Source organism: Dromiciops gliroides, chromosome 1, assembly GCF_019393635.1.
Source record: "Dromiciops gliroides isolate mDroGli1 chromosome 1, mDroGli1.pri, whole genome shotgun sequence".
Taxonomy (NCBI): Eukaryota; Metazoa; Chordata; class Mammalia; order Microbiotheria; family Microbiotheriidae; genus Dromiciops; species Dromiciops gliroides.
This window is the reverse complement of record NC_057861.1, coordinates 213557828-213582426: the sequence shown is the minus strand read 5'-3', so window position 1 is coordinate 213582426 and position 24599 is coordinate 213557828. Positions and strand designations below refer to the sequence as shown.

Here is a 24599-nt window from a genome sequence, read left to right as displayed (position 1 = left end):
CTCCTCAGTGTCTGTAGACCTTCCTGAGGAGGCTCCTGAGTATTCTGCAATTCAGTATAATCAGTATAAACAATGGTGTCCAAAACCAGGAGAATGTGCATAACCTTTCATATATAAAGAATCCCTGCTCTAATTGGACTTTGCAAAGGATATGCTCTTTGATGGTATAGGACATATTTGGTAAGGATATACCCCCAATTATATGTTCTATATTGATGCTAAGAAAAAAAAATGAACAAGAAACTCTCTGGTTAGATCTATCATGGAAACTTGTTCCATCATTGCACATGCAGGACAGATACTTTGATAGAAAAAGCTTAATCAATTTAAGATACATATAGGGGGCAGCTAGATGGCACAGTGGATAAAGCACTGGACTTGGACTCAGGAGGACCTGAGTTCAAATCTAGCATCAGACACTTGACATTTACTACTAGCTGTGTGACCCTGGGCAAGTCACTTAACCCTCATTGCCCTGCAAAAACAAACAAACAAAAAAACAAACAAAAATATACATATAAAAATGATTATTTTTAAATTAATGATGAAAAACAGTTCGGTTTTATAGTCTTTATACTATGCAATCAATTTTGTACTGTCAAGAAGTGGTGTCCAATAGAAAACTACCAAACAAAAATACCTGTGCTTTCAGCACCACTACTGCTATTATTGCTGCTGCTGCTTCTACAACTACTAGTACTACTGTGAGCCAGCATTTATGTAGCACCAATTGTGGCCCAGGCCCTGTCATAAATGATTTACAAATATAAACTCATTTTATCTTCACAAAAATTATGAGAGGTAGGTACTAATATTATCCGCATTTTACAAAAGAGAACATAGAGACAAAGTTACACTGAAAGTTACACTTTTACTTCCAAGCAATGGATTCTAACAAATATGTCTATTACTTTGCCAAGAATCAAAATAAATCTCTGTCATCTATAGTTTTTGGAATTAATATTGTATGTTTTTGGAAAATGGTTACATAATTTGATTTTCTTTACTTTTGTACAGCCTCTTCTATTTTCTACCATCTTCCAAATATTGAGAAATGTTAAGTAATGAAATTTGTTAGGGATTGTTGTTGTTATTACTATAGTATGTAGGTCATCTGAGTAATGTGACATAGTCATTTAGGGCAGCTAGGTGGTGCTGTCTCTTACATGTCCTTATTTCTTTTGTGTGATAATGCCTACTAATAATTTTATTTTTCTGTCTTTTCCATATAAAAAGATCATTCCCTTGGTGGATGAAGTAGAAAAATCTATTAAGGGAGTGTTGCCAATCACCACTGAAGAAAAAAAAACAACAATCAAAATATAATAGAGGTAATGGAAATCACAGAGATCATTTTAGTAAAAATATCAATTTACAGTTTTGGCTAGGTCAGGGAAATAATAAACATTTCTCATATGCAGGTATATAAAAATTAAATATTATCAATAAAAAAGTTCATTATGCAATATATGTAATAAAATAATACTACCTCATTGAACTAATGATTAGCATCTTACCTGCCCAGCATTTGCCTTTTCACAAACATATGTCTCATAGTATTGGAAGAATTCAGGGGCATGGTCATTGACATTCAGAACCTGCACATACACATGTGCCTCAGACACTTGTTGTGAATTATCTGAAAGAAAATAATAGCAAATGAAATTAAAATATAAACCCTCTATTTTCATAAAATCATTCATTTTAAAGTAGTTATTTTATGTAGTTAGTTTGGGTAGCAGTAACATATTATATTTAGAAATTCTGTAAAATCATAGGAAGCAATATTGTTGGAAATAAACTATAATCATATGGAGGCACATATATTCATGAATATAAAAGTTCAAACATGCCTCACTATCATAATAATTTTAGACATTTATTGTCCAAATTTCTGTAAGAAATAAAGGAGAAGCCTATTTTCCCTCGCCCCTTCATACATGCATACATACTTACATACATACATATCCACATCCACATGCATGTGTATATATATGCATATTGTATGTATATATATATCATATCAAAGAAGAATTTATTTAAAATGCTTACTAAGTGTATATAATATTTTTTGTTTGTTTTTTGGGGTTTTTTGTGGGGCAATGAGGGTTAAGTGACTTGCCCAGGGTCGTCACACAGCTAGTAAGTGTCAAGTGTCTGAAGCCAGATTTGAACTCAGTTCCTCCTGAATCCAGGGCTGGTGCTTTATCCACTGAGCCACCTAGCTGCCCCTAAGTATATAACATATTAAAGAAGAATTTATTTAAAATTCTAAGTGTCAGGGAAGTGATATTTAATAGTTCTTAAATTTATGTTCACAGTAACTGCTTTGGGATGAAGGTATTAGAAGGAACTATTATATACTATTGTTTGGCCATATTATAAAAAATGATGAATTACGTAGGGAATAAAATAGTTTTTTTTTTAATCTTTTGGAACAAGCTTTATTTTTTACTCTATTATACAAAAGGTCATGTATTTCTATTTCTATTTGTAGTATTCCAATTAGGGCAGCATGTGAATGGGGCAATTTTTAGAAAGTATTGAAAAATAATTATTCATGAAAAAGCCAAGGCCCCTATACATCCTGTATCACTTATAATGAGTTAGTACCTTCTGTGTAATTCACAGGTGCCTGGGGTACTGAAAAATTAAATGAATTATGTAGGCTTACAGGGGCATAATGGCAGTCTATGTGTGCATTGCTTATTTATTATATATTAATCTATCTAATTACCCATTTTTAAATTTATAAGACATGTCATTTCATAGTTATAAATAACCCATTAGTGAGGGGACATTATTTGTCAATGGAAATCAGCAAAATTTCCATAACTATTATAAAGTAACTTGTTCACTGAAAGGTTAAATGATTTCCTCTTGTTCACATGGAATCTGTCAGAAGCAGGACAAAAAAGGTGAGTTTTCCTGACTCCAAGGCTTGCTATCTACACACATAATACATACATGCATGAATTCACTCAAATATATGCATATATGCCTATAAATATATGTATATACATGTTTATATTCATGTATAGAGTATGTCATAATATAAATCTAGATCTGTTTAAGAAAATAATGGTCTTTTGCCAACACCCAAAGGCCCCAGATTGATTTGGATTGATTGATTGACTGAGAGTGATTAAATTTGCTGATTAACCCACTTAAAGTTAATTCAATTGAAGCCACACCTGCCTGACTCTGAAGAGGGTATTGTTCTCAGCTCACCTCAATGTGGGACCACCCACAAGTGCAGTGAACCAATGGATTTGGGTGATGCTAGCCAATTACCCTGAAACAGTGTGTAAGGACTGCCTTTTCCAGGAATTCAGGAAGAGATTTCAGGGAGTTCATTGCTTGAACAGTCTGATGGTGGGTGAAGTTGAGGATGCTAGGCTAGATAGGTCTTTTCTTGGCTTTCTGACCCAGGTGCTCTCTTTTTCACTAATAAATGCTTAATGACAAAATTTGGTGCTAAAGCTTCTAATTTATAAGTAAACCCTAGCTAATTTTCCGTACACTTGGGAGAGAAATAGACCACCAGACATTTAATTTTAAATGTCACAGCTGGAAAGGACCCCAGAAACCATCTATTCCAACTCAGGTATTTTATACATGATGACTTTAAGATTCAGGAAGCTTAAGTGATCTGTCCAATGTCCTACAGAAAGGAAGCATCAGTGGTAGGATTTGAATCTATGTTCTCTAACATCAGAGCCAGGTCTCTTTTCTCTGTACTATACAGTCTCCCTTTATAAATATATGTATTTTTGATTTTGGTAATAAAATGTGACATGTACCAGTTACATATTCCTTCTCATTTTACTTGTATTTTGGTTTCCATGACAAAGTTAAAGCAATTCTTAAAGTTTGCTGCTTTCTATTGTTTATACTAGAAGAGCTAAAATTATTCTTTGAAGGAACTTGTGTCATTTTATAAAAAAGAGATTGAGCTGAGTTTTGACTGTAAACCAACTCTGTGTCAGGGTAGTCCCAGGTTCAAGTATTACTTCTGACACATAGTAGTTCTGAGACTCTGGGAAATTAATTCATCTGGCTTCTTTAGGGCCTAAGCAATTTTCTAACACTGTAAGTTTTGTTCTGTATTGGTATAAGGGAGTTTTCTCAGTAGGACTTCCTTATACTCATGAAATCATAGGCACAGACTTGCTTTACCACCCAAAAGAGTTTGTTGCCCACAGGAAGAACTTGAATGGCTTTGGAAAGAATAAATGAAAGAAATTCTTTCCAGTTAAAAATCAAGAAATTCAGTTTTAGAAGCATAAGAAAAAACTATTAAGAAAATCTTGGGAGAAAAAAATCAATTCTAAATGAAAACTTCATTTTCATGTAAATTTATAGTAAAGCAAAGCAAAATAAAATGTTATAAGAAATACATCTGAAATCAACTTCATAAATTATATACTAATTAAATATATTTTCTGGTTTAATGATGAATATTGAGTCTCTTAATTTAACTGGTTCCATGATAAACAACTTCCCTACTTCACTAGGAAGCTTGTCCAGGAATGGCTTCAGCATAATTAATCTCAATAATTATAAGAAATTATAAAATGGCATACTTTATTCCTTTCAATATTACAACCAATTTTATGTACAAGACCTTTCACATTGTTCAAGAAGAGCAACTAGTATTTTGGAGAATTAATTTCCCATTGAGTGACCTTTTTGTTCTCTTGAGGTTATCTTCTATAATCTTGTAGAAAAAGTTGTCAAACTATATATTCAATCATATTGCAAGGAAGAAAAACTTGTTTCCTAGAATATACTAAAACATATACATTTAAAAATTAGAGTGGAAACACTATAAACACCTTTAAGGGAGAAATGGAACATTGACTCACATTCATTTAGTCTTTTTTTTTTTTAACAGGACTTCATGATAAGCTAATTGAATGTTTACAATAATACTAAAATTAATATTCAACCTTACTGTTCTTGTTGTTTGATCCTTTCTTCAGGTATGGTTCACTTTGGTAATTGCTGTCAATTTTTGAAACTTTTAGGGCCCAATTAACTGTCAACATTATTTTTTAATGAATCTTCTTAGTTTTGTCCTTTAATGGAACTTAAATGATTGTGTTTTCTACCCATATTCTTGCTTTGTGATTTTATATTCTTTTCAAGATAATCTTCATAGTGTCTTATTGCCATTATTTGTAGTTATAATTTATAATAAGAATATGAGGATACATTTATGCAACCTCCTAAAGTGACATTCCACATCAAATATTACAGCGAAAGACACAGAGAGAAAAGGAGTCAGATTAACACTTCATAGGCTATACTCAATGAGACTTTGTTTTTATTTTTATTTATATTGATAGAACTGTGGTAGCATGTACCCTGTGGTAGCATGCGGTTCATTATGGAAGTTGTAACATTTTTACATATATATTGTCCTAACATGCAGAACTAACCATGTTACCTCCCCCGCCCCCTCCAATGACACACCCATCATATTCTTTTCCTTTTTTTTTTTTTTTTTGGTGGGACAATGAAGATTAAGTGAATTGCCCAGGGTATCACACAGCTAGTAAGTGTCAAGTGTCTGAGGCTGGATTTGAACTCAGGTCCTCCTGAATCTAGGGCCTGTGCTTTATCTACTGTGCCACATAGCTGCCCCCTCACCCATCACATTCAATAAACTCCAGTGACTCCTTATCAATTTCAGATTTAATACAAAATCCTCCATTTGACATTCAAAATCCATCAAAACCTGTACCACTATTACCTTTCTAGTTTTCTTACATTTTACTTCCCCTTCTTCCCTCAAATACTCTGTAGTTCAATGAGACTCTTGTACTATACTAGACAGTCCATCTCCTGACTCAAAGTGTTTTCACTGATTGTAACCAATGCCTGGAATGTTGTCCCTCCTCAGCTCTGCCTCCTGGATTCCACAGGTCCCTTTTAGTCCCAGCTAAAATCCAATCTTCTATGAGAAGTTTTTGCTGATCTCCCTTAATGCTATTCCCTTCCCTAGGTTGAGGGAATCTCCAATTTATTCTATATACATCTTATTTCTACCTACTTCTCTGCAAGTTACCTCCCCTTTATTGACTCTGATTTCCTTGATGGTAGAAACTGTCTTTTAACTTTGTATGGTTAGCACTTAGAAGAATATTTGACATACAGTAGGTGCTTAATAACTAAATTATATCTATATATCTATAGATATATAAATATATATTAGAAACAACTCAAGAAATTTGTCATTATAAATAGACATGGTTATCCATAGTATAATTTTCATTTAACATTTTGGGATTTAAAAAAATACTTTATTTTCCTTTTTTTTGTTGTTGTTTAGACCAAAGGAACAATTTTTGTGATATAAAGTATTTACATAAAGATTTTCCACACAATGACTATACCTGAAGATGTTTCTGATTATACATTTTTTCTGTTACTTGTGTACTATTAGAAATTCAGGCAAAATACTTCATCGTAAATATTTTTTCCTTAATAGCATTTTTTCCAAATTACTTTTAAAGATAGTTTTGAACAGTGATTTTTCTGTAAGATTTTGAGATCCAAATTTTTCTTCCTCCCTCCCTTCTTTCTCTCCATCCAGAAGATAGCAAACAATTTGTTATAAGTTATATTTATATCATTAATATTTTCAATCCACTCAACTAATAAATCCCATTTCCACTCAACTTGATAGCAAATTACCAGAAAAATATAATTTCATTGAAACTTAAGTATCACATTCAATTTAATTCAGTTAATATAGCTTTGTGTTTGTGTTGTTCAGTCATATCTTTTTTTTTTTTCTTTTAGTGAGGCAAGTTGGGGTTAAGTGACTTGCCCAGAGTCACACAGCTAGTAAGTGTTAAGTGTCTGAGGCCGGATTTGAACTCAGGTCCTCCTGACTCCAGAGCCGGTGCTCTATTCACTGCGCCACCTAGCTGCCCCATTCAGTCATATCTAACCTTTTGAGATCCCATTATGGGATTTGTTGGCAAAGGTATTAGAGTAGTTTGACATCTCCTTTTCCAACTTATTTTGAAAATGAGAAGACTGAGTCAAAGAAAGTTGTGATTTGTCCAGAGTCATACACCTAATAAATATCTAAAGTCACATTTGAACTCAGGTCTTCCTGACTTCAGGTTCTGATCTCTATCCATTATGCTACTTAACTGCCCATGCCTTAAGCTTCTTCTATGTTATAGGCAAGTTTTGAGGATATGCAGACTATCCCCTTTTTCAAAGAGCTTACATAATAATGGAGACCTTAACATTTGTATTGCTGTAGGTCAGGTGGTCTAGTTCTCTATGTATATGTGTCTCATTAGCAAAGCCAATGTTTTTCATATAAAAATACCACTGTTCATATTAAATCAAAAGATGTTTGACATCACTTGCTGATACCATAGATTTTGAGACCTTCAGCTAGTCATACAAATCTTTCATCTCTTACACAGAAAAATTGAGTAACTAATTAAAATACCTTGGTAACTATCCCATGGCTTTTGGAGTTTGGGGTTTATATAATTTTATTTCAGTGATGCCATGTTCTATGCATAGACGGTATTAAACAGAAGCAAACAATACATTATTTGCCTTATTTAATTCAGTCACTTCAATGTAAGTCTACAGGATAAATCCTTTTTTAATATCAGTTATTAGTAATACTATATAATCTGTTCACAAAGTTTTAAAAATCATTGTAATCCTTATTTTAATGCACAATGAAATATAAATAGTCCTTACTATAATATATAACTACAGTAGTCCATGCCATGTGAGTAACTTAATTTACTGTTGTGTTTTTTCTAGTTTAGCCACAACCCTATAAATAAAAATATTTCTTTCAAGTTTATTCTTATATAATAATACTTGACATAGCTCATAAAATAGACATATGACATTTTTCCTCCCTTCCTCCAAACTGTAGGGTAAAAATCATTATGGAAAGTATAATTGTAAATATTTTTTATTATTATTACTTTAAAATGTGTCAAATATGAAAGGTTATTTGTGCGAATTTCATTTTCATAGATGCCCAAAATTTTTGAACTCTCTCTAATTCTTTCCCAATTGATAACATAAAATGATATTATAAATAATGAATTTGGTCACAGATATATCCATAGAATAAAAGCTCTCCTTTTATAATAAATATCTTTGTGCTTCTTGACATTGAAAGCCTTGGCATTTCTGTTGCTGCAGGAGACATTTATTCCATTGTAACATTTGTTCTCCCATGCTTTATTGTTAAACAGAAAATTCAGAAGACCAGCCAAAGTCATCCTGCAGTGTTTCCATAGCAGTATTCAATGCAAGACAAAAATATTTCAAACAGGTATTCCATTCCATGGTTAACACCTATCAACTTTCCAATAAGTTAAGAAATAAAAACTTTTTTTTTAATTTAAAAGCTTTTATGATATCCAAGAAAGAAACATATTTGAATTTCATATGTAAAATCAGTTTGAACAAATGTTTATCCTCCTAATCTTTCACATTTGATCATTTTAAATATTTTTAAATAACAACTTATGAACTAAATGTAGAAGTATTTTTATAACAGATAAATTTTGAATTACCCTTAATATTTGAAGTTGAATCTAAGACATATCAGATTTATGACTTGTAGCTTAATCTTTTGTGCCCTAAATTGCAAATTGTAATGGGCTTCCAATGTAATCATTTTAAGAAGTGGAATCAAGTATTCATTAATACTTTTTTGGAATAATATTGATTACTATGAATTTATCCATTAGAACAGCTTCCACAACTGATTCTCCTTGAACATGGAGAAGTTGTTTAGGCTATATAATACCAGGTTGGCATCATTTAAGTCATTTTATTTCCTTTGTCTTTTTTATCTCCCTAATAAAGATAATTTTTAACTGTCTGTTTTAGCTAAAAAAAATACTAGCAACTGATAGAAACATGCAAGTAAATCTCCTATAACAAATTATCCACAGAGATAGAACACAGGAATAAAAGCAATTAGCACTTGACTTTCACAAGAAACCAATAGGTGAAATTCATACAGGAAGGCCTACTAGATTTAATTTTAGTGGGCATCTAGCCACATTGAACTATATGCAAAATTATCAATTAATTTTCAGAGCAGGCTTCTGATTGATATTAAAAATAGATTGGCTTATTCTACACTATTAAACAAAGCTGCTATGACACTAACAAAGGTCTCATTTAACTTAAGGTCTTCCATCAGGGGAATAATTCAGATGTCATTAGTGTTACAACTTCTCTTCCATTATAACTCCTTTACTTTTCCCTTTCCAGTTCAATATCTTTTATGAAAGAGTGAAAGACCTTCCTAGGAGCTCATATACATTCTGTTTTCATTAAGCTAATGATTCAAATAATGCCTTGTAATAACAAGCAGCCCCAACAATATAATGCTTGAGAAATATCCATTCTCTATTTCCAGGAAGGGGCACTATGATGATAATTGAAATACATCTGTTCAGTACATAAAGCACATGGTGTTCCTAAATTCTTACTCACTTTTTTCAGTGGCTATAACAGTTATATTGTGCCACGCATCTATCTCCCGGTCCAGAGGTTCAGTTATAATGATGGTGCCATTGTCATCAATGCTGAATAAACTACAGCCAACAATAGAATACCTAAACCAAAAAGGAAAGAGATTCCTTAATGCTGACATCTCCCCTTCGAAATGGTGATATATAAAGCTATTGTTATCCCCCAAAACAGCAGTGAATACATGATTACAAATAGGATTGTAACAGAAAGCTCACCAACAACGTTCATTTCAAGTGTCTCAGAAATACATTTCTGCCAATATGTTTTTAATTAAGCTAAAATGTTTCACATCTAGCAGTTAATATGAAACAAAGGGAAGATAGATTATCCGTGTTGCTGAGAAGGATCAAAATAGCTGAATTTACTTGGTTGAAAATAAGTTGTAGAAATTGTATTTAAAACATGAAAATGAGTAGCAAATTAATAGATATGTAACCAGTGTTATATTCATTATTGGGGGCAGGGGAGACATGTACAAACCATCTTCCATACCCTAATTCTAACTTGGCTCAGCATATGAATCAATACAAAAAACAAAGTATGTGCGTTCCATCTTGTTATTCTCTACCAAAAAAAAAAAGCCGCTTGGGGCATAATTACACTAATTATGTAGGTATTTTTGTGCTATAGTGACAAAGCAGCAAGAACTTTTAAAAGCAAACTATGTAATAGTTGTTAATAAAAATTGTCCTATATGTAGGACAGATAGAAGTTTAATGGTTTTAGAAAGATGAGAATAAAAAGAAGTCCCCTTTCTCCTTCCTTCAATTTGTGAGGTGAATAAACCTGCTCCTTCTTGAACCAAAAGAAAGAGGCACTGCTTATAAAATCTATTATGATACTGCCTGACTAAAACACTAGTTGTAGAATTCTCCAGTGGCATGAATACAGTATGACCACAAAGCTATTGTGCTAGAGAATTCGAAAGTGCTCAGTATGCCACATAAGTCTAAAAGTGATTAATAATATAAAAATAAAAGAAGAATAACTTGGATACAATGAGATTCTCTAATCACAGTATTGGTGAAGCTCTTGATAAAAGATCAACAAGTCTCATAATTACTATGCATTAAAATATGTGACAATTAAAAATTAAAATAGATGTTTCTAAAATTATATGCCTAAATCTATTAAAGGATTTTCCTTTATGGAAATACAATTCATGATAACACTCAATCATCTCTAGGCATATTATTTATTTTTATTTATTTATCTATTTATCTATCTATTCATTTATTTATTTATTTTAGCTTTCAACATTTGTTTCTTTTTTTTACTGGGCAATGGGCGTTAAATGACTTGCCTAGGGTCACACAGCTAGTGAGTGTCAAGTGTCTGAGGCTGGATCTGAACTCAGGTCCTCCTGAATCCAGGGCCCTTGCTTTACCTACTGTACCACCTAACTGCCCCATAACATTTACTTTTATAAGATTTAGATTTCTAAATTATTCTCTCTTCCTCCCTTTCCTCCCCCCTCCACAAGACAGCAAACAATATGATATAGGTTATACATGTACAATCCACAAGTACTCTTTTTTTTTTTTTAGTCTGTGTTCAAGCAATATCAGTTCTTTCTCTGGAGGTGGACAGTATGCTTCATTATTAGCCCTTTGGGATTGTCTTGGATCATTCTAGTGCTGAGAGTAATTAAATCATTCACAATTGCTCATAGAACAATACTGCTGTCGTTGTGCACAATATCCTCCTGGTTCTGCTCACTTCACTATACATAAGTTCATATGAGTCTTTCCAGGTTTTTCTGAAATCATCCTGCTAATTATTTCTTATAGCATATTTCATTACAATCATATACCACAGTGTCTTCAGTCATTCTCCAACTGATGGACATTCCTTTGATTTCCAATTCTTAGCCACCAAAAAGAGTTGCCATAAATGTTTTGTACATTTTTCCCCCTTTTCTCTTTTTCACAATTACTCTTTTTGACTTTCCCTCCTTCCTATTCCCTTCCCCATAATATTTACTCTATTAACTCTCTTCTTTCACCCTATCCCTCTTCAAAAGGGATTTACTTCTGACTGCCCCCTCCCCCAATCTGCCCTCCCTTCTTTCACCCTTCCCTCCTTATCCCCTTCCCCTCCTATTTCCCTGAAGGGTTAGATAGTTGCTCCACCCAATTGAGTGTGTATGTTATTCCCTCCTTGAGGCAACTCTGATGAGATTAAGGTCTTAGAGCCTATTCTGATAAGTGTAAAGTTCATTTGCTACCCTATTCCTCCCCTCATCTCTCCTCCCACTCCATAAGCCCTTTCCTGTTTCTTTCATGTGGGATTTCACCCCATTCTATTTCTTCCCTCCCTCCCCCTGTGCATTGCCCTCACCCATCAATTCTACCCTAAAATGTCATCATAGGGCAGCTAGGTGACACAGAGGACAAAGCACCCAACCTGGACCCAGGAGGACCCAAGCCCAAATCTGACCTCAGACACAAGACACTCACCCACTTCATGACTCTAGGCATGTCACCCAACTCCAAACACCCCACAAAAAAAGATAAACAAAAAATAAATAATTTGCCAATATCATCCCTTTGTATGGGCTAGGTGGATTTGAGTCAGTTCAGATTATGAGGATGGGGTCTGGAACATACCCAGCCCCTAGTCCTTTTTATAGTCAGATAATTTTGTTCATGTTTTATTCCATAGGTCATAATAGAAATCATGTATCTTGCTTTACTGAACCTGATGTACCCTGGTACCCCTTCTTCCCCCTCCCCTTGCCTACATTCCTTTTTTTTTTTTTTTAGTGAGGCAATTGGGGTTAAGTGACTTGCCCAGGGTCACACAGCTAGTAAGTATTAAGTGTCTGAAGTCGGATTTGAACTCAGGTACTCCTGAATCCAGGGCCAGTGCTCTATCCACTGCACCATCTAGCTGCCCCCCCTTGCCTAAATTCCAAACTCCCAATCCTTGTTATGGGTTAGTTATGCTGTTGCTATGACCAGGCATAAGATGTCTCTTGCTAGGGCAGACCCAGACCCCTTTTACATTCCTAAATCCTAACTCCCCCCTGGTCCCAGCTCCTGGTACCATCACTCCCTTCTTCCCCCTTGCCCCTCCTTATCTGGGTGGAGTAGTTTGGAGTAGTTTCACCCCTCCCTTGGTTTCACCCTTTCCCCTCCCTTGGTTTGACATTTTCCCCCTCCCCTTTCCCCCCAGCTCTCAGACATAGATGAGTATGCATTCTTACTCTGATAACAAGCTGAACACCCACCCTGGGTGAGACAGGATTGGATGTTAGATTGTGAGCTCACCCTGTGCACTAGGGCCCCCCCCCCAAAAAAAAAAAAAACTTCCATAAAAACCAGACTCATGAGCCCATTACTGCGGTCCTCATCTCTAGCATGGGGTCACCCGTTCTCATGAGAATATAATAAATCTGCCTCTGCTTGACTTGGTGATTTCCTCATGTTATTTGGGTAAACTGAGGTAATTTTGTCCCAAACACCTTCATAATCAATTCCCACCTGTACCCTCTGTCAAAACTTATTTCCATCATCTGCCTTAATACTGAGAAAGTTCCCATGAGTAGGCATATTATTTAAGAAATCAACTATTTAGAGCCTGAGAGTCCTTAGAGATAATCTAATCCATTTTTTTTCTTTCATTGATAAGGAAACAGACCCTGAAGTTGTAACTTATCTAATACCACATGTATAATAAATAACAGAGCCAGGATACAAAGCCACATCCTCTGACATCACATATAGCACTCTTTACCATGTTATATTGGTATATTTGCGGGCAATGATAAGATTAAAGCTATACCTATCTTTGTGTATAATTGCACTTAGTTGGAAGAGTAGCTCATGGAAGCAAAATAGTTGGAGAAAATGAGTGGATATGGTACCTGAGGGAGGAACAATATGTATATTGAAGTTCCTTAGTATTATACAGTAGTATTATATTTATATAATTAGTATCGATTTACTTTTTATTGATATACTAGGCAATCTCCATTTGATGTTTGATTAGCCCAAATTTACCTACTGCCACCTGAATGCCCACTGTTATGTTGTAATTTTTCACTGTCAGCTCAGAGAATGAGTCAGTCATCCCTGTCTGGTGAGAAGCTGGTGCACAATTCCATGGGAAGAGGGTAAGAAAAACTTTCTTAAGCAGTTATTGCTGATGAATGAAGATAAGACCAATAAGTAGGTTATTTAATTTGTCAAGGATAAAAGATTTGAGGAGCTGATTAACTATATCCTAACTATTGGTAATTTCATGAAAATTTAGTATGTCACTTAATGTCTTGAGGAATTTGAGCTCCTAGGGAAGCTATTTAGAAAAGCCAAGGGGTAGCTAGGTGGTGCAGTAGATAAAGCACCAGCTCTGGATTCAGGAGGACCTCAGTTCAAATCTGGCCTCAGACACTTCACACTTATTAGCTGTGTGACCTTGGGTAAGTCACTTAACCCCCATTGCCCCGCAAAAAAAGAAAAAAAGAAAAGGAAAGGAAAGCCAAGAACATTTTATGCAAACTATATCATTTCATTTTTTTTTTAAACCAACATCCTGAATACTCTTAAGAAATAGTTCCATGAGGTATGGGAGGACAAAGAGAGGAACAAGAAGATGAACAGTAATAATGCAAAGGCCCTAAGGGCTTTATATAAGGGGATCCTGACCATTAAATCCAAATCACCAACTATAAGAAGCCTGAATAGTCTGCAGTTGAAGATACTTAGAAACCATCTAGATTAAGACAAATTAACTTACTAAGTGTGTAGTTTACACTGCTCAATAAAATAATAACAAAATTCATTTGAAGGAACAAAAGTTACAGACTAAACAAAGGAAGAAAAAAGTGAAAATTAAGGTAAAATGGGATTTTATATATAACATTGCACTATATTAGAGAAATATAACTATATACATATATGTAACCATGTGCATGATATAAAACTCTCTCTCTCTCTCTCTCTCTCTCTCTCTCTCTCTCTCTCTCTATATATATATATATATATATATATATATATATATATATATATATACCTAATGATAGATAGATAGAAAGACAGATAGATAAATGGGAGAAAATAGAAAGAAGAGCCAATCAATGAAACAAAAGAAATAAGCAAGAATCAGAGTGAATTGAATTTAATAGCCCAGTGTTTGATCATTTGAAAATCAAAAGAATGAAACAAAAGAGATCATGTAAAATATCTCATTTGAAAAACAACTGAAGAAAAAAAAGATTGAAGAGAGATAATTTAAGAATTATTGGATTCCCTCTCCCTGCCCTATGCTTCCAGGTTCCCAGCTGAGTGGCGACCCATCAGAGGAGACTAGGCACAGGATTGAGCCAGTGACCAAGAGGGAGGCAGAGATGTCACTCGTGGTGAGCTACCAGCCAACTGGGGAACTGAATGCTTATTGTACTTTTCAGGTGAGTTACAAGGTCCAATGAAAGCACCCTCAAGCTGCGGGACAGGACAGCCTTGTCAGTATCGAGTTCCACTGAGAAACGCATTCGCTTGGTCTATGTCTTCTCCTGGCAAGAGGAAGTCTAGAGATGGGCAGCAGTCAGCCCCTTCATATCTCTGAAAGTGGCACCAGGAGAAAGAAGAAGCAGAAGACCCGAACCACCTATTCCTTGACCGAGAGGTTTGAAGATCTGTACAGATTGACCTCGGAGCGAGAAAGGCGCCTATGCCAAAGTTCAAGGTGCTATGAGTCTGCAGAATGGCAAAGAATATGCAATAAAGATCATTGAGAAACAAGCCAGGCACAGATGGAGCAGGGTGTTCCTTGAGGTATAGACATTGTATCAGTGCCAAGGCAACAAGAACATTTTGGAGATGATCGAATTTTTTAAAGACGACGGGAGATTTTACGTGGTCTTTGAGAAACTGCAAGGAGGTTCTCTCTCTCTCTCTCTCTCTCTCTCTCTCTCTCTCTCTCTCTCTCTCTCTCTCTGTATGTATGTATGTGTGTGTGTGTATATATATTGTGCCACCTAGCTGCCCAAGAAGGTTCTATTTTGACCCACATCCAGAAACGAAAGCATTTCAATGAGCGGGAAGCCAGCCATGTGGTCCAGGATGTTACCTCTGCCCTGGATGCCTTGCATACGAAAGGCATCGCTCACAGGGATCTGAAGCCAGAGAGCATCCTGTATGAATCGCCCTCAGAGGTGTCCCCAGTGAAGATCTGTGACTTTGACCTGGGAAGTGAGGTGAAGCTGAACAATTCCTGTACCCCATCACCACACCAGAGCTGACTACTCCGTGCGGCTTGGCCAAGTACATGGTGGTCGAGGTGTTCACCCAGGAGGTCACTTTCTATGACAAGCTCTGTGACCTTTGGAGCCTCGGTGTGGTCCTCTATATCATGCTCACGGCTACCCGCCCTTCGTGGGTCACTGTAGCACTGACTGCGACTAGGACCAGGGAGAGGTCTGCCGTGTATGCCACGACAGGCTGTTTGAGCGTATGCAGGAGCGGAAATATGAGTTTCCTGAGAAGGACTGGGCTCACATATCACCAGAGGCCAAAGATCTCATCTCCAGGCTCCTCCTGCGTGACGGCAAGCAGAGGCTCAGCGCCGCCCAGGTCCTGCAGCACCCCTGAATGAAGAGGGCTCCAGAGAGGGGACTGCCCACACCACGGGTACTCCAGAGCAACAGCAGCACCAAAGACCTGACGCTCTTTGCAGCCGAGGTCATTGCCCTGAACCGCCAGCTCTCCCAGCATGAGGAGCAGGAGCTGCGGGAGGACCAGAAGGCCCTGAGCTCAGGCCTGTGCTCCAGGGGGCTCTGCCCCGCCTCCAAGTCTCGGCTGGCACAGCAGCGGGGCCAAGGCTCACATCAGCCGCCAGGGGGAACCCAAGCCAGCCCCTCAGGCCCCGTGATGGCAGCTCTTTCCCCGGGGTGCCTGGCCACTCACCTCCACTAATGGCCTAGTTGGGGAGTCTGGGCACCTCCATGCCGCTGGCTGTCTGCTCCCCGCCACCCTCCCCTCATCCCCCCCACCCCCTTGTGTCTATATGCCTCTCTGCAGTTGCTCACCAACACAACACAATCCATCTCTCCCTGAGGCCTCCCCCTCCTGGTAATTCTGCTTGTCCCCAGGGGGCCTTGAGAATGAAGCTTTCTCAGGGGGTTTGTCATGGGAAAAGATAACAGTCATTTATCACTTTGACTAATAGGGTCTTTTCATCTGGCTTTTGAATTCAGCACAAGCACAAGCACTAGCGCTGCGCTGAGTCAGGTTTGAAAAGTATTTAGGTGGTCACCACTGCTTCATCCACCCACATCATGCACTTCCTTTTGTAACGATTGGAATGACGCCACCTGCTGGATACTTACTGTAGAAGAGTTCTGCCCATGAAGGGAAGGTCTTTGAGGGCAAGACCAGGAGTCAGGAAGTGACGCGAGCTAGTGGGAGGAGGAAGGAAGAGACTGGCGCTCAGTCTCCATCTCTTTCCTCTGGACTCTGGTGGAGAAGGGAGCTAGAAATGTGCTCTCCCTTTAATAGATAGGAATCTAGGCCTTTTTCTCTCTCTTTACCAAATTCTTATTCTCCTTAATAAATGCTTAAAAGTCTAACTCTTGCTAAAGCTTATAATTTATTGGCGACCACTCATTAGATGTTTTAGACAGTTTAGCTAGAATTTTAGCCTTAACAAATGGCTGACCACGAAGAGGAAAGCTAACCCTCAGTCTTCTTCTGATCTTCTGGTTGGGTAAGAAATTTCCCCTCCCTCTCCCTTTAACTGCTAAGTACTGGTGCACTGGCTGTGTTTTCCTTTAAATTTTTTTCGAATGGACCTTTTAAACTCCCTAATTATCCTATTTTTGATTTTAGTCTGTTTAACCAGACAAATGGGAGATAAGATCATGTTAATGCTTTGTTTTTGTGGATTTTCTATTTTTCTTTTTATTTTTGTTAAAAGAGCCAGCAACTTACTCACACAAGGAAATATCTCTCCCTCTCCCAACCATGCTTTTTCAGAGAAACCTGAAGAGTTTCCTGCAGCTTTTCCCAATTCTAACACTAATTGTTGCTCTAATTTTGCATGCCTGGAGGCAACGACCCACCCTCTGGAAGCTTTTAATCCCCTAGCACCTGGAGGCAAAGTGGGGGAAGAGGAATCCAGGCCTGAGTTCAAAATCAAGTCTGATTCTAATTGCGCTGGTCCCTCCCCTCCTCTCCAAACCCCACCCTCTACTCCTCCCATGGCCAAGCCCATAGCTTCCCCTGCCTGGGAAGTCCAGAGATCTGATGCGCATGCTCAACTTTTTCTACCTGCATTTGCAGCTTCAGGCTCAGCCCTTCCCCGGCCTGGCTGTGCTTTTGAGACAATCTTAGAAAACTCTTTAAATTCCAGATATGCTCGTTTTGTTCATAATTTTGCTAACCTGCTTTTGTCTTTAATTAGTAATCTTATAAAGCATTTGTATGGTGAAAAGCCCGACAGACAATATAGAGGGGTTAAAGAAGAAAAACTTAAGCTGAATAAGAATGACAATCAACATAGTTCAAGACTCTGCTTCTTTTGCCATGGAAGGGTATATATTTTACAGAAATGTAGAAGTAAGCAGCAAGGTATTGATATGAGTATTGGGGATTTTAGATATCGGAATCAAAAGTGTTCTGAATTCATTCAGAGTATTAATGTCAGTTCAGAGGTTACATAGGATTTCTATGCTATTACATATACATTTTGAAATTAATGGTATGGGTTTATTTTTGTAGAGATTTTCCTGCTTTTGAGATTGTGTTTTATACTTAGTTTTTAAAACAAGGAGAATATTTGTAAAAGCTTTTTATAGTCATGTGATCAGGTTTATATTTTATAATACTCTTGTTAATATTAAGTTCATATTCATTTAGATTTCCTTAGTTTGAATTTCATTGTCTTTTATTGTTCCATGTGTATTTTCTTCTATTCATTTGTCTATCTAATTTTGAAACATTGCAAGATGGTTTTGATTTTATTATACAATGTTAATTCTAGGAGTATTGTGCTCCCATATTCTGAGTTATTTGTTTTTGTTATTTTTTTTTTCTCAACTGATTATTTGATCAAACTCTTCAAAGCATTTCCCTGGCAAATTGGTTGCCATGGCAAGTGTAAATTGATTCTAGAAGTATTATTTTTGATAAGCATATTCCAAAAAAAAGAAAAAAAAGAGGGGAACATTTGTAAAAGTTGTCTTTGAGATTGTGTTGTGCTTTAACTTGTATGTAAATATGTTCAGATTTTTCAAAAAAGTAATTGTATGCTAAGTAAAAAAAAGGTATTATTTGAAATTGTTGCATAATTATATATTATATTCTGAGTCAAGATGTATTCACATTTTTTGCAATCATTTATTATCCTCAATTTTTAAATCCATATGAGACTTGGATTATGGGAACTTATCATTTAAGACATTAATTGCCTTTATTCTGAGTTATCAGATGCCAGTTGGCCAAGATGCCATCCAATCACAAGAGGAATACATGCAAGAGCAGACACTGAACTGTCACATGAGGGGAGACATGCACGAAGTCAAGGTATGGCCAAGGGAACGGCTTTTGACAAATGTTGAGGTTGGATTCTCTTGGTTTAATATTTTATTTTATTTTTCCCCACAATATTGTACAGATGGCTGGAAGTATTGATCCCACCCATCTCACTTCTACACCTGGCTTCTATGCTCCCTCCTATATGCCTGATGCCATGGACCATCTCAATCCCATGCATCTGATTAAGTCTGACTCAGTTTCCTCCAATATGTTCGGTGGCATGGACGTATATTCCATCCACCTATTTTAAGCCTGGCATACTGTATGGGCAGTACATATTGCTCAAGTGTGGGAATGCTCATATCCCATCATTTCTCTGTTCTTTTATGGTAACCCCCATAATTATCTCAGGTGTCATGATAAATAACAGTGTTGAATTTGGCCTTGACATCTGTTACTAATTATATTAGATTTTAAAATTTCTCATAATGGCATGAGGATAATTAGGCAGATGATGCAAAAAGTGATAAAAGAAAGATAAAAATTATTTTTATTACTTAATATTGCAGCAATTGTCTTCTCAATTACCCTCCATAAGGGGGGACTATAGTAATATTATAATTTTAAAGAATGTTTCAATTTTTGTTTTATTATATGTTTCATGTGTAACAACTAAGATTCTGAATTCCCTTAGACATGTTTTTGAGAACTTTCATTGTTTGATTTGATTATTGACAAAGCTATTTTAAAGTTGTGTTAAGCTCAATTTTGTAGGAAATTTTCCTGGCTGATTACCAGCATCCACACATCAACCCCTGAAAAGACTTCCATTCCACGACTACACCTAGAGGACATCTGAGAAAAGACTTTCAGAGACTTTAAATGAACAGTTTTGATTTGTTGTTTTGTTGTTTTTTTTCTCTTTCTGTTATAATATACACCATCTGTAACATGTATTCTCTGCAGAGGCCCTCCCTTTGCAAGACTAATGTCAAAGCGTCGGTTCATGAGGACAAAAAAAAAAAATCGCCCCTCTGGACAAAACTTTCTTCTCTTCCTTTTCTATATTGTTGTTCACATATTATTAGTTAGCAATAGTTATATTGTTTTTACTGTTCCGTCAAGGAAACATTTTGTTTCTTGAGGAACAACAGGGGGGACTGTAACGATTGGAATGACGCCACCTGCTGGATACTTACTGTAGAAGAGTTCTGCCCATGAAGGGAAGGTCTTTGAGGGCAAGACCAGGAGTCAGGAAGTGACGCGAGCTAGTGGGAGGAGGAAGGAAGAGACTGGCGCTCAGTCTCCATCTCTTTCCTCTGGACTCTGGTGGAGAAGGGAGCTAGAAATGTGCTCTCCCTTTAATAGATAGGAATCTAGGCCTTTTTCTCTCTCTTTACCAAATTCTTATTCTCCTTAATAAATGCTTAAAAGTCTAACTCTTGCTAAAGCTTATAATTTATTGGCGACCACTCATTAGATGTTTTAGACAGTTTAGCTAGAATTTTAGCCTTAACACTTTGAGTGGCTCTCCATACTTCTGGCCTGCTCCCAGGGAGGGTTGGCCACCCTGCTTGCCTCCCCCTGCTCACCATGGCTGAGTGTGTCAGCCCCGCCTCCAACCCACTCCAGAAAGCAGATAGGCAAAAACTAGGTAAAGAACATCATTTCACACTTTATACCAAGATAAAGTCAAAATGGGTACTTGTTTTATATATAAAGCATGATATAATCAAAATAGGAAATAAAATATTTTTTGTCATATTTATGGATAAGTAAAGAATTTATAACTTCAAGGAAATTGGTACCATTATAAGATGCAAAATGCATAATTTTGATTATATCAAATTTAAAAGTTTTAGCACAAACTTAAAAAAAAAATACAGCCAGTATAAGAATGGAAGCTGGAAAAGGGATGAGGGTGTATTAAGTTTCCTTGATAAAATCCTCATTCCTCAAATATATAGAGAACTCAGTCAAATTTCTATAAAAAAGTAAGAACCATTCCCCAATTGATGAATGGTTAAAGAATATGAACAGGCAGTTTTCAGACAAAATAATCAAAACTATCTATTATTGCATGAAAAATGTTCTAAATTACTATTGATTAGATAAATTAAAAAAAACTGTTCTGAACTTCTACCCCATACCTATGAGATTGGCTAATATGACAGAAAAGAAAAATTACAAATGTTGGAGAGGAAATTGGAAAATTGATACACTAATGCACTGTTGGTGGAATTGTGAACTGATTAGACATATATCTGCACGCATACATACATATACCTGTTTATTAATAACACCAATAGAATAAAATTAATACTATTTATTCATAATAACAAAATTGGCCTTGCAGAAGAATTGATGTATAATTTTCCCCTCTTTGCTGAGGTACATGACTATATATCTTGTCAGAAAACTAATGCTAGATTAAATGAATTGGTCAAGGTCAAAAAGCTCATATGTTAGAGATACGACTTAAATATGGGTCATTTTGCCTCAAACCATGATCCCTCCACCATGTACCATGAGGCCTTTCAGGCTGAACAGATGATTTTATTGAATTTATTATATGTATCTTTGTTACAGCCAATAATACAAATACAAGAGTATATTCCTATTTTTAACTGAGCATCTGGTACATAGTAATTGCTTTAACAAGGCTGCATTTATCTCTATCCATCCATCCATCCATTCGGCAACTCAGTGGCACAGTGGATAAAATGCCCAGCCTAGAGTCAAGAAAACTCATCTTTGAGAGTTTGAATCTGGCCTCAGATACTTCTTAGCTATGTTACCTTGGGCAAGTCCATTAATTTCATTTGCCTCAGTTTCCACATTTGTAAAATGTGCTGGAAAAGGAAAAAGCAGACCACTACAATAACTTTTCCAAGAAAACCCTAAATAAAATTAGGAAGAATCACAACTGAGCCACAACAATCTATCCATCTCTCTATAACATATTTCTTTTGGTTTAGTACATTTATTTTTGTTTTCTGGGTTTTCTGTCATATTTTTCAGTGCAAGTTAAACATAAAATATTTGTTTCTGTTCAACCAGTCCTCCATGCTTGTATCTAAGCCTTTGATCATGTTGTTCCCTTCTCCTAGAAGGACTTTACCTTCTCTCTACTTGCTTATATCCTACCCACTATAAGGACAGACCTCCTAGCTCCTCTATACAACCTTTTTTGACCTGTGGACTTCATTTAATTCTCTCTCTTTCTCTCTCTTTTTTTTTTTTTTTACTTCCTAAAGCATATTAACAAGTACCTTACAATTTATAATTTAGCTCTATGCTTTCTTTCTGTGTGTGTGTGTGTGTTTGTGCGTGCGTGCTAGTATTTAACTACAATTTTTTCAAGATTAGTGGCCAATGTCTTACATTCCTTCTGTAGCCCCTTAAACATTAGCCAAGGTTAAATACTTGAGTCTGTGCTGAACAAGCATTTTATTTATCCATTTATAAGCAAATTAAATAAAATTTGAAAATGGATGCAAATAATTCATATTGTCATTAATAGTGAATAGCAAAATACTCTAGACTGAAGTTATGATTAAAGGGATGCAGATAACCCATTAGAATATTTTGTACTTTTTAAAATAATTTCTGAATTTATTCTAGGCAATATCTACTAGACCTGCATTGAATGCAAGGATGAATTAAAAAGGAAGAAAGCTATTTATAGGTAGAGGGAATACCATCTGTTGATGAAAAAAAAATCCCCCACTCATATGGCTAATTAATGGTCAGCTTTCTCTAACATAAGAGACATAGGAGCCATCCCAATTACCACTCAATATGCATCTACATCCAATCACCTTAATCATATTGTATTATTCAAAAGTTATCCAGAATGAAAGTTCAGTGTAGACAACTAAAAACCAAACAAAGAATCACCAAATTTTCTGTCATGCTTACGTGTCTTTAGCAGCTCATGAGGACAATCAGAGAGAATTTGGTGTACATAAAAGTGAATGCTATTTAATACTATATGTTTTTAAAGACATCTGAAACTATAGTTCCAAGGGAACATAATATTCTCTTCATTGTTTCAGTTGTGTCCCCAGCTTAGTAAATCAAGAGTTTAGTTGGTTGTACCTGACTGGAGAGTTGGTAACATCTGGATCTCTGGCAAATACAGTGCCCACGTATGTACCATAGGGAGTCTCTTCAGCAATTTCCATTGGATACTCCAGTTGAGAGAAAACTGGTGGTTCATCAGCATCTTCCACTCTGATTTTAATAACAGTAGTTTGTCCAGAATTTTCATCCTTTGGGAAATATTCATCAATAAAGCTGTTGGTAACCTTTGCTCGAACACTGTATTGTCGTTGGAGCTCATAATCCAATTTCTATATAGAAACAGATTATAGTGTTGAAAAATCATTTTTTTCTTCTTCAGCATTACAAAATTAATTATAGATTAATGACTTGTATGGTTAATTTCAAGTGTTTTAAAATGTAAAAGTGTTTGAATTATTAAGCTGTCTTAGTTGAATCGACATGTTGTTTATAAGGAATGAATACCTTTTAACTTCTGTACTTAGTCTGGCATTTTCATTAAATGGCATTGTAAAGATTAAGCTTTTATTACAATTAGGGCAGTCCATTTTGTCATTTGGAGTTAATGAAAATTGTTTTGCAATAACTATACTTTTAGTTAGGCTTAAACAAATTACACAACTTTTAAATTTTCATATAGAATTATTAAAATTAATTTCCCAATGTTCAAATTGAATGAATAAACAGTACTTTAAATACAAAAAGCTCTTACAATTTTCACTGGCCATATAATATGATTAGGGTATTCTTCTAATTTTGTAATAAATTTCATTTCCTTTCTACAATTCTCATTCTCAATCTAGCTTTTAATTAAGGTGAATATCACAGGAGGACAATCTCACTGTTAAGCAAAATAGTTCTATGTGTTACTAATTTAATTTCCAATGATATGCATGCATGCATACATGCATGCATGTATATATATATGTACATGTGTATATATACATATAGGTAAATACCTATATATTTATATATGTGCATACATACATACATACACATACCTATTACATATTTAATTACTATTTAGGCATAAATACCTTTTTTAATACAACTATTCCTTCCTGAGTCTCATTATTGGTGATAATGTCAAAGACATATGAACCATCTTCAATACTGTACTTCATTTTTGCATTATCGCCTATGTCGCTGTCATCTGCCATGATTATTCCAATTGAAGTTCCAATTGGTGCAGATTCAGAGACATTCATATGGTAGAGTCCTTCAAGAAAAGATAGAACATTATCACATTTCTGCTTTTCTGAGGGAATGCACAACTACTACCCAAACATTATGTCTCTATAGATAGTGATTTGAAAATCTATTTATTTAGAATCTCTTTCTTTGACTTTTACTCCTTCCTTCACCTTCTCAATTTTGGTATTAATCTAAGACTCTCCATGGCTATGAGGAATATTAAAAATAAACAATCAGGATAACCTAGTGACTGACACATCAAAGTAGAAGAGATCAGTTGAACATGATCCTAAAATGAGCTGGAAAGGGAAA

The 24599-nt window shown here is 35.8% G+C and overlaps 1 protein-coding gene and 1 pseudogene across 4 annotated transcripts in view; one reads left to right on the top strand and one right to left on the bottom strand.

Moving 5' to 3' along the window:
- The window catches only part of CDH19 (cadherin 19), a 387803-nt gene that overhangs the window by 40261 nt on the left and 322943 nt on the right, over positions 1-24599 (bottom strand). For all 4 annotated transcript variants that reach the window (XM_043983861.1, XM_043984122.1, XM_043983951.1 and 1 more), the window contains 4 exons: positions 24131-24312; positions 23130-23383; positions 9514-9635; positions 1518-1639 (listed from right to left, as the gene is read on the bottom strand). In XM_043983861.1, coding sequence (XP_043839796.1) covers positions 1518-1639; positions 9514-9635; positions 23130-23383; positions 24131-24312 — 680 coding nt within the window. The remainder of the gene's footprint in view (positions 1-1517; positions 1640-9513; positions 9636-23129; positions 23384-24130; positions 24313-24599) is intronic.
- On the top strand, positions 15089-16425 carry LOC122741104 (annotated as a pseudogene).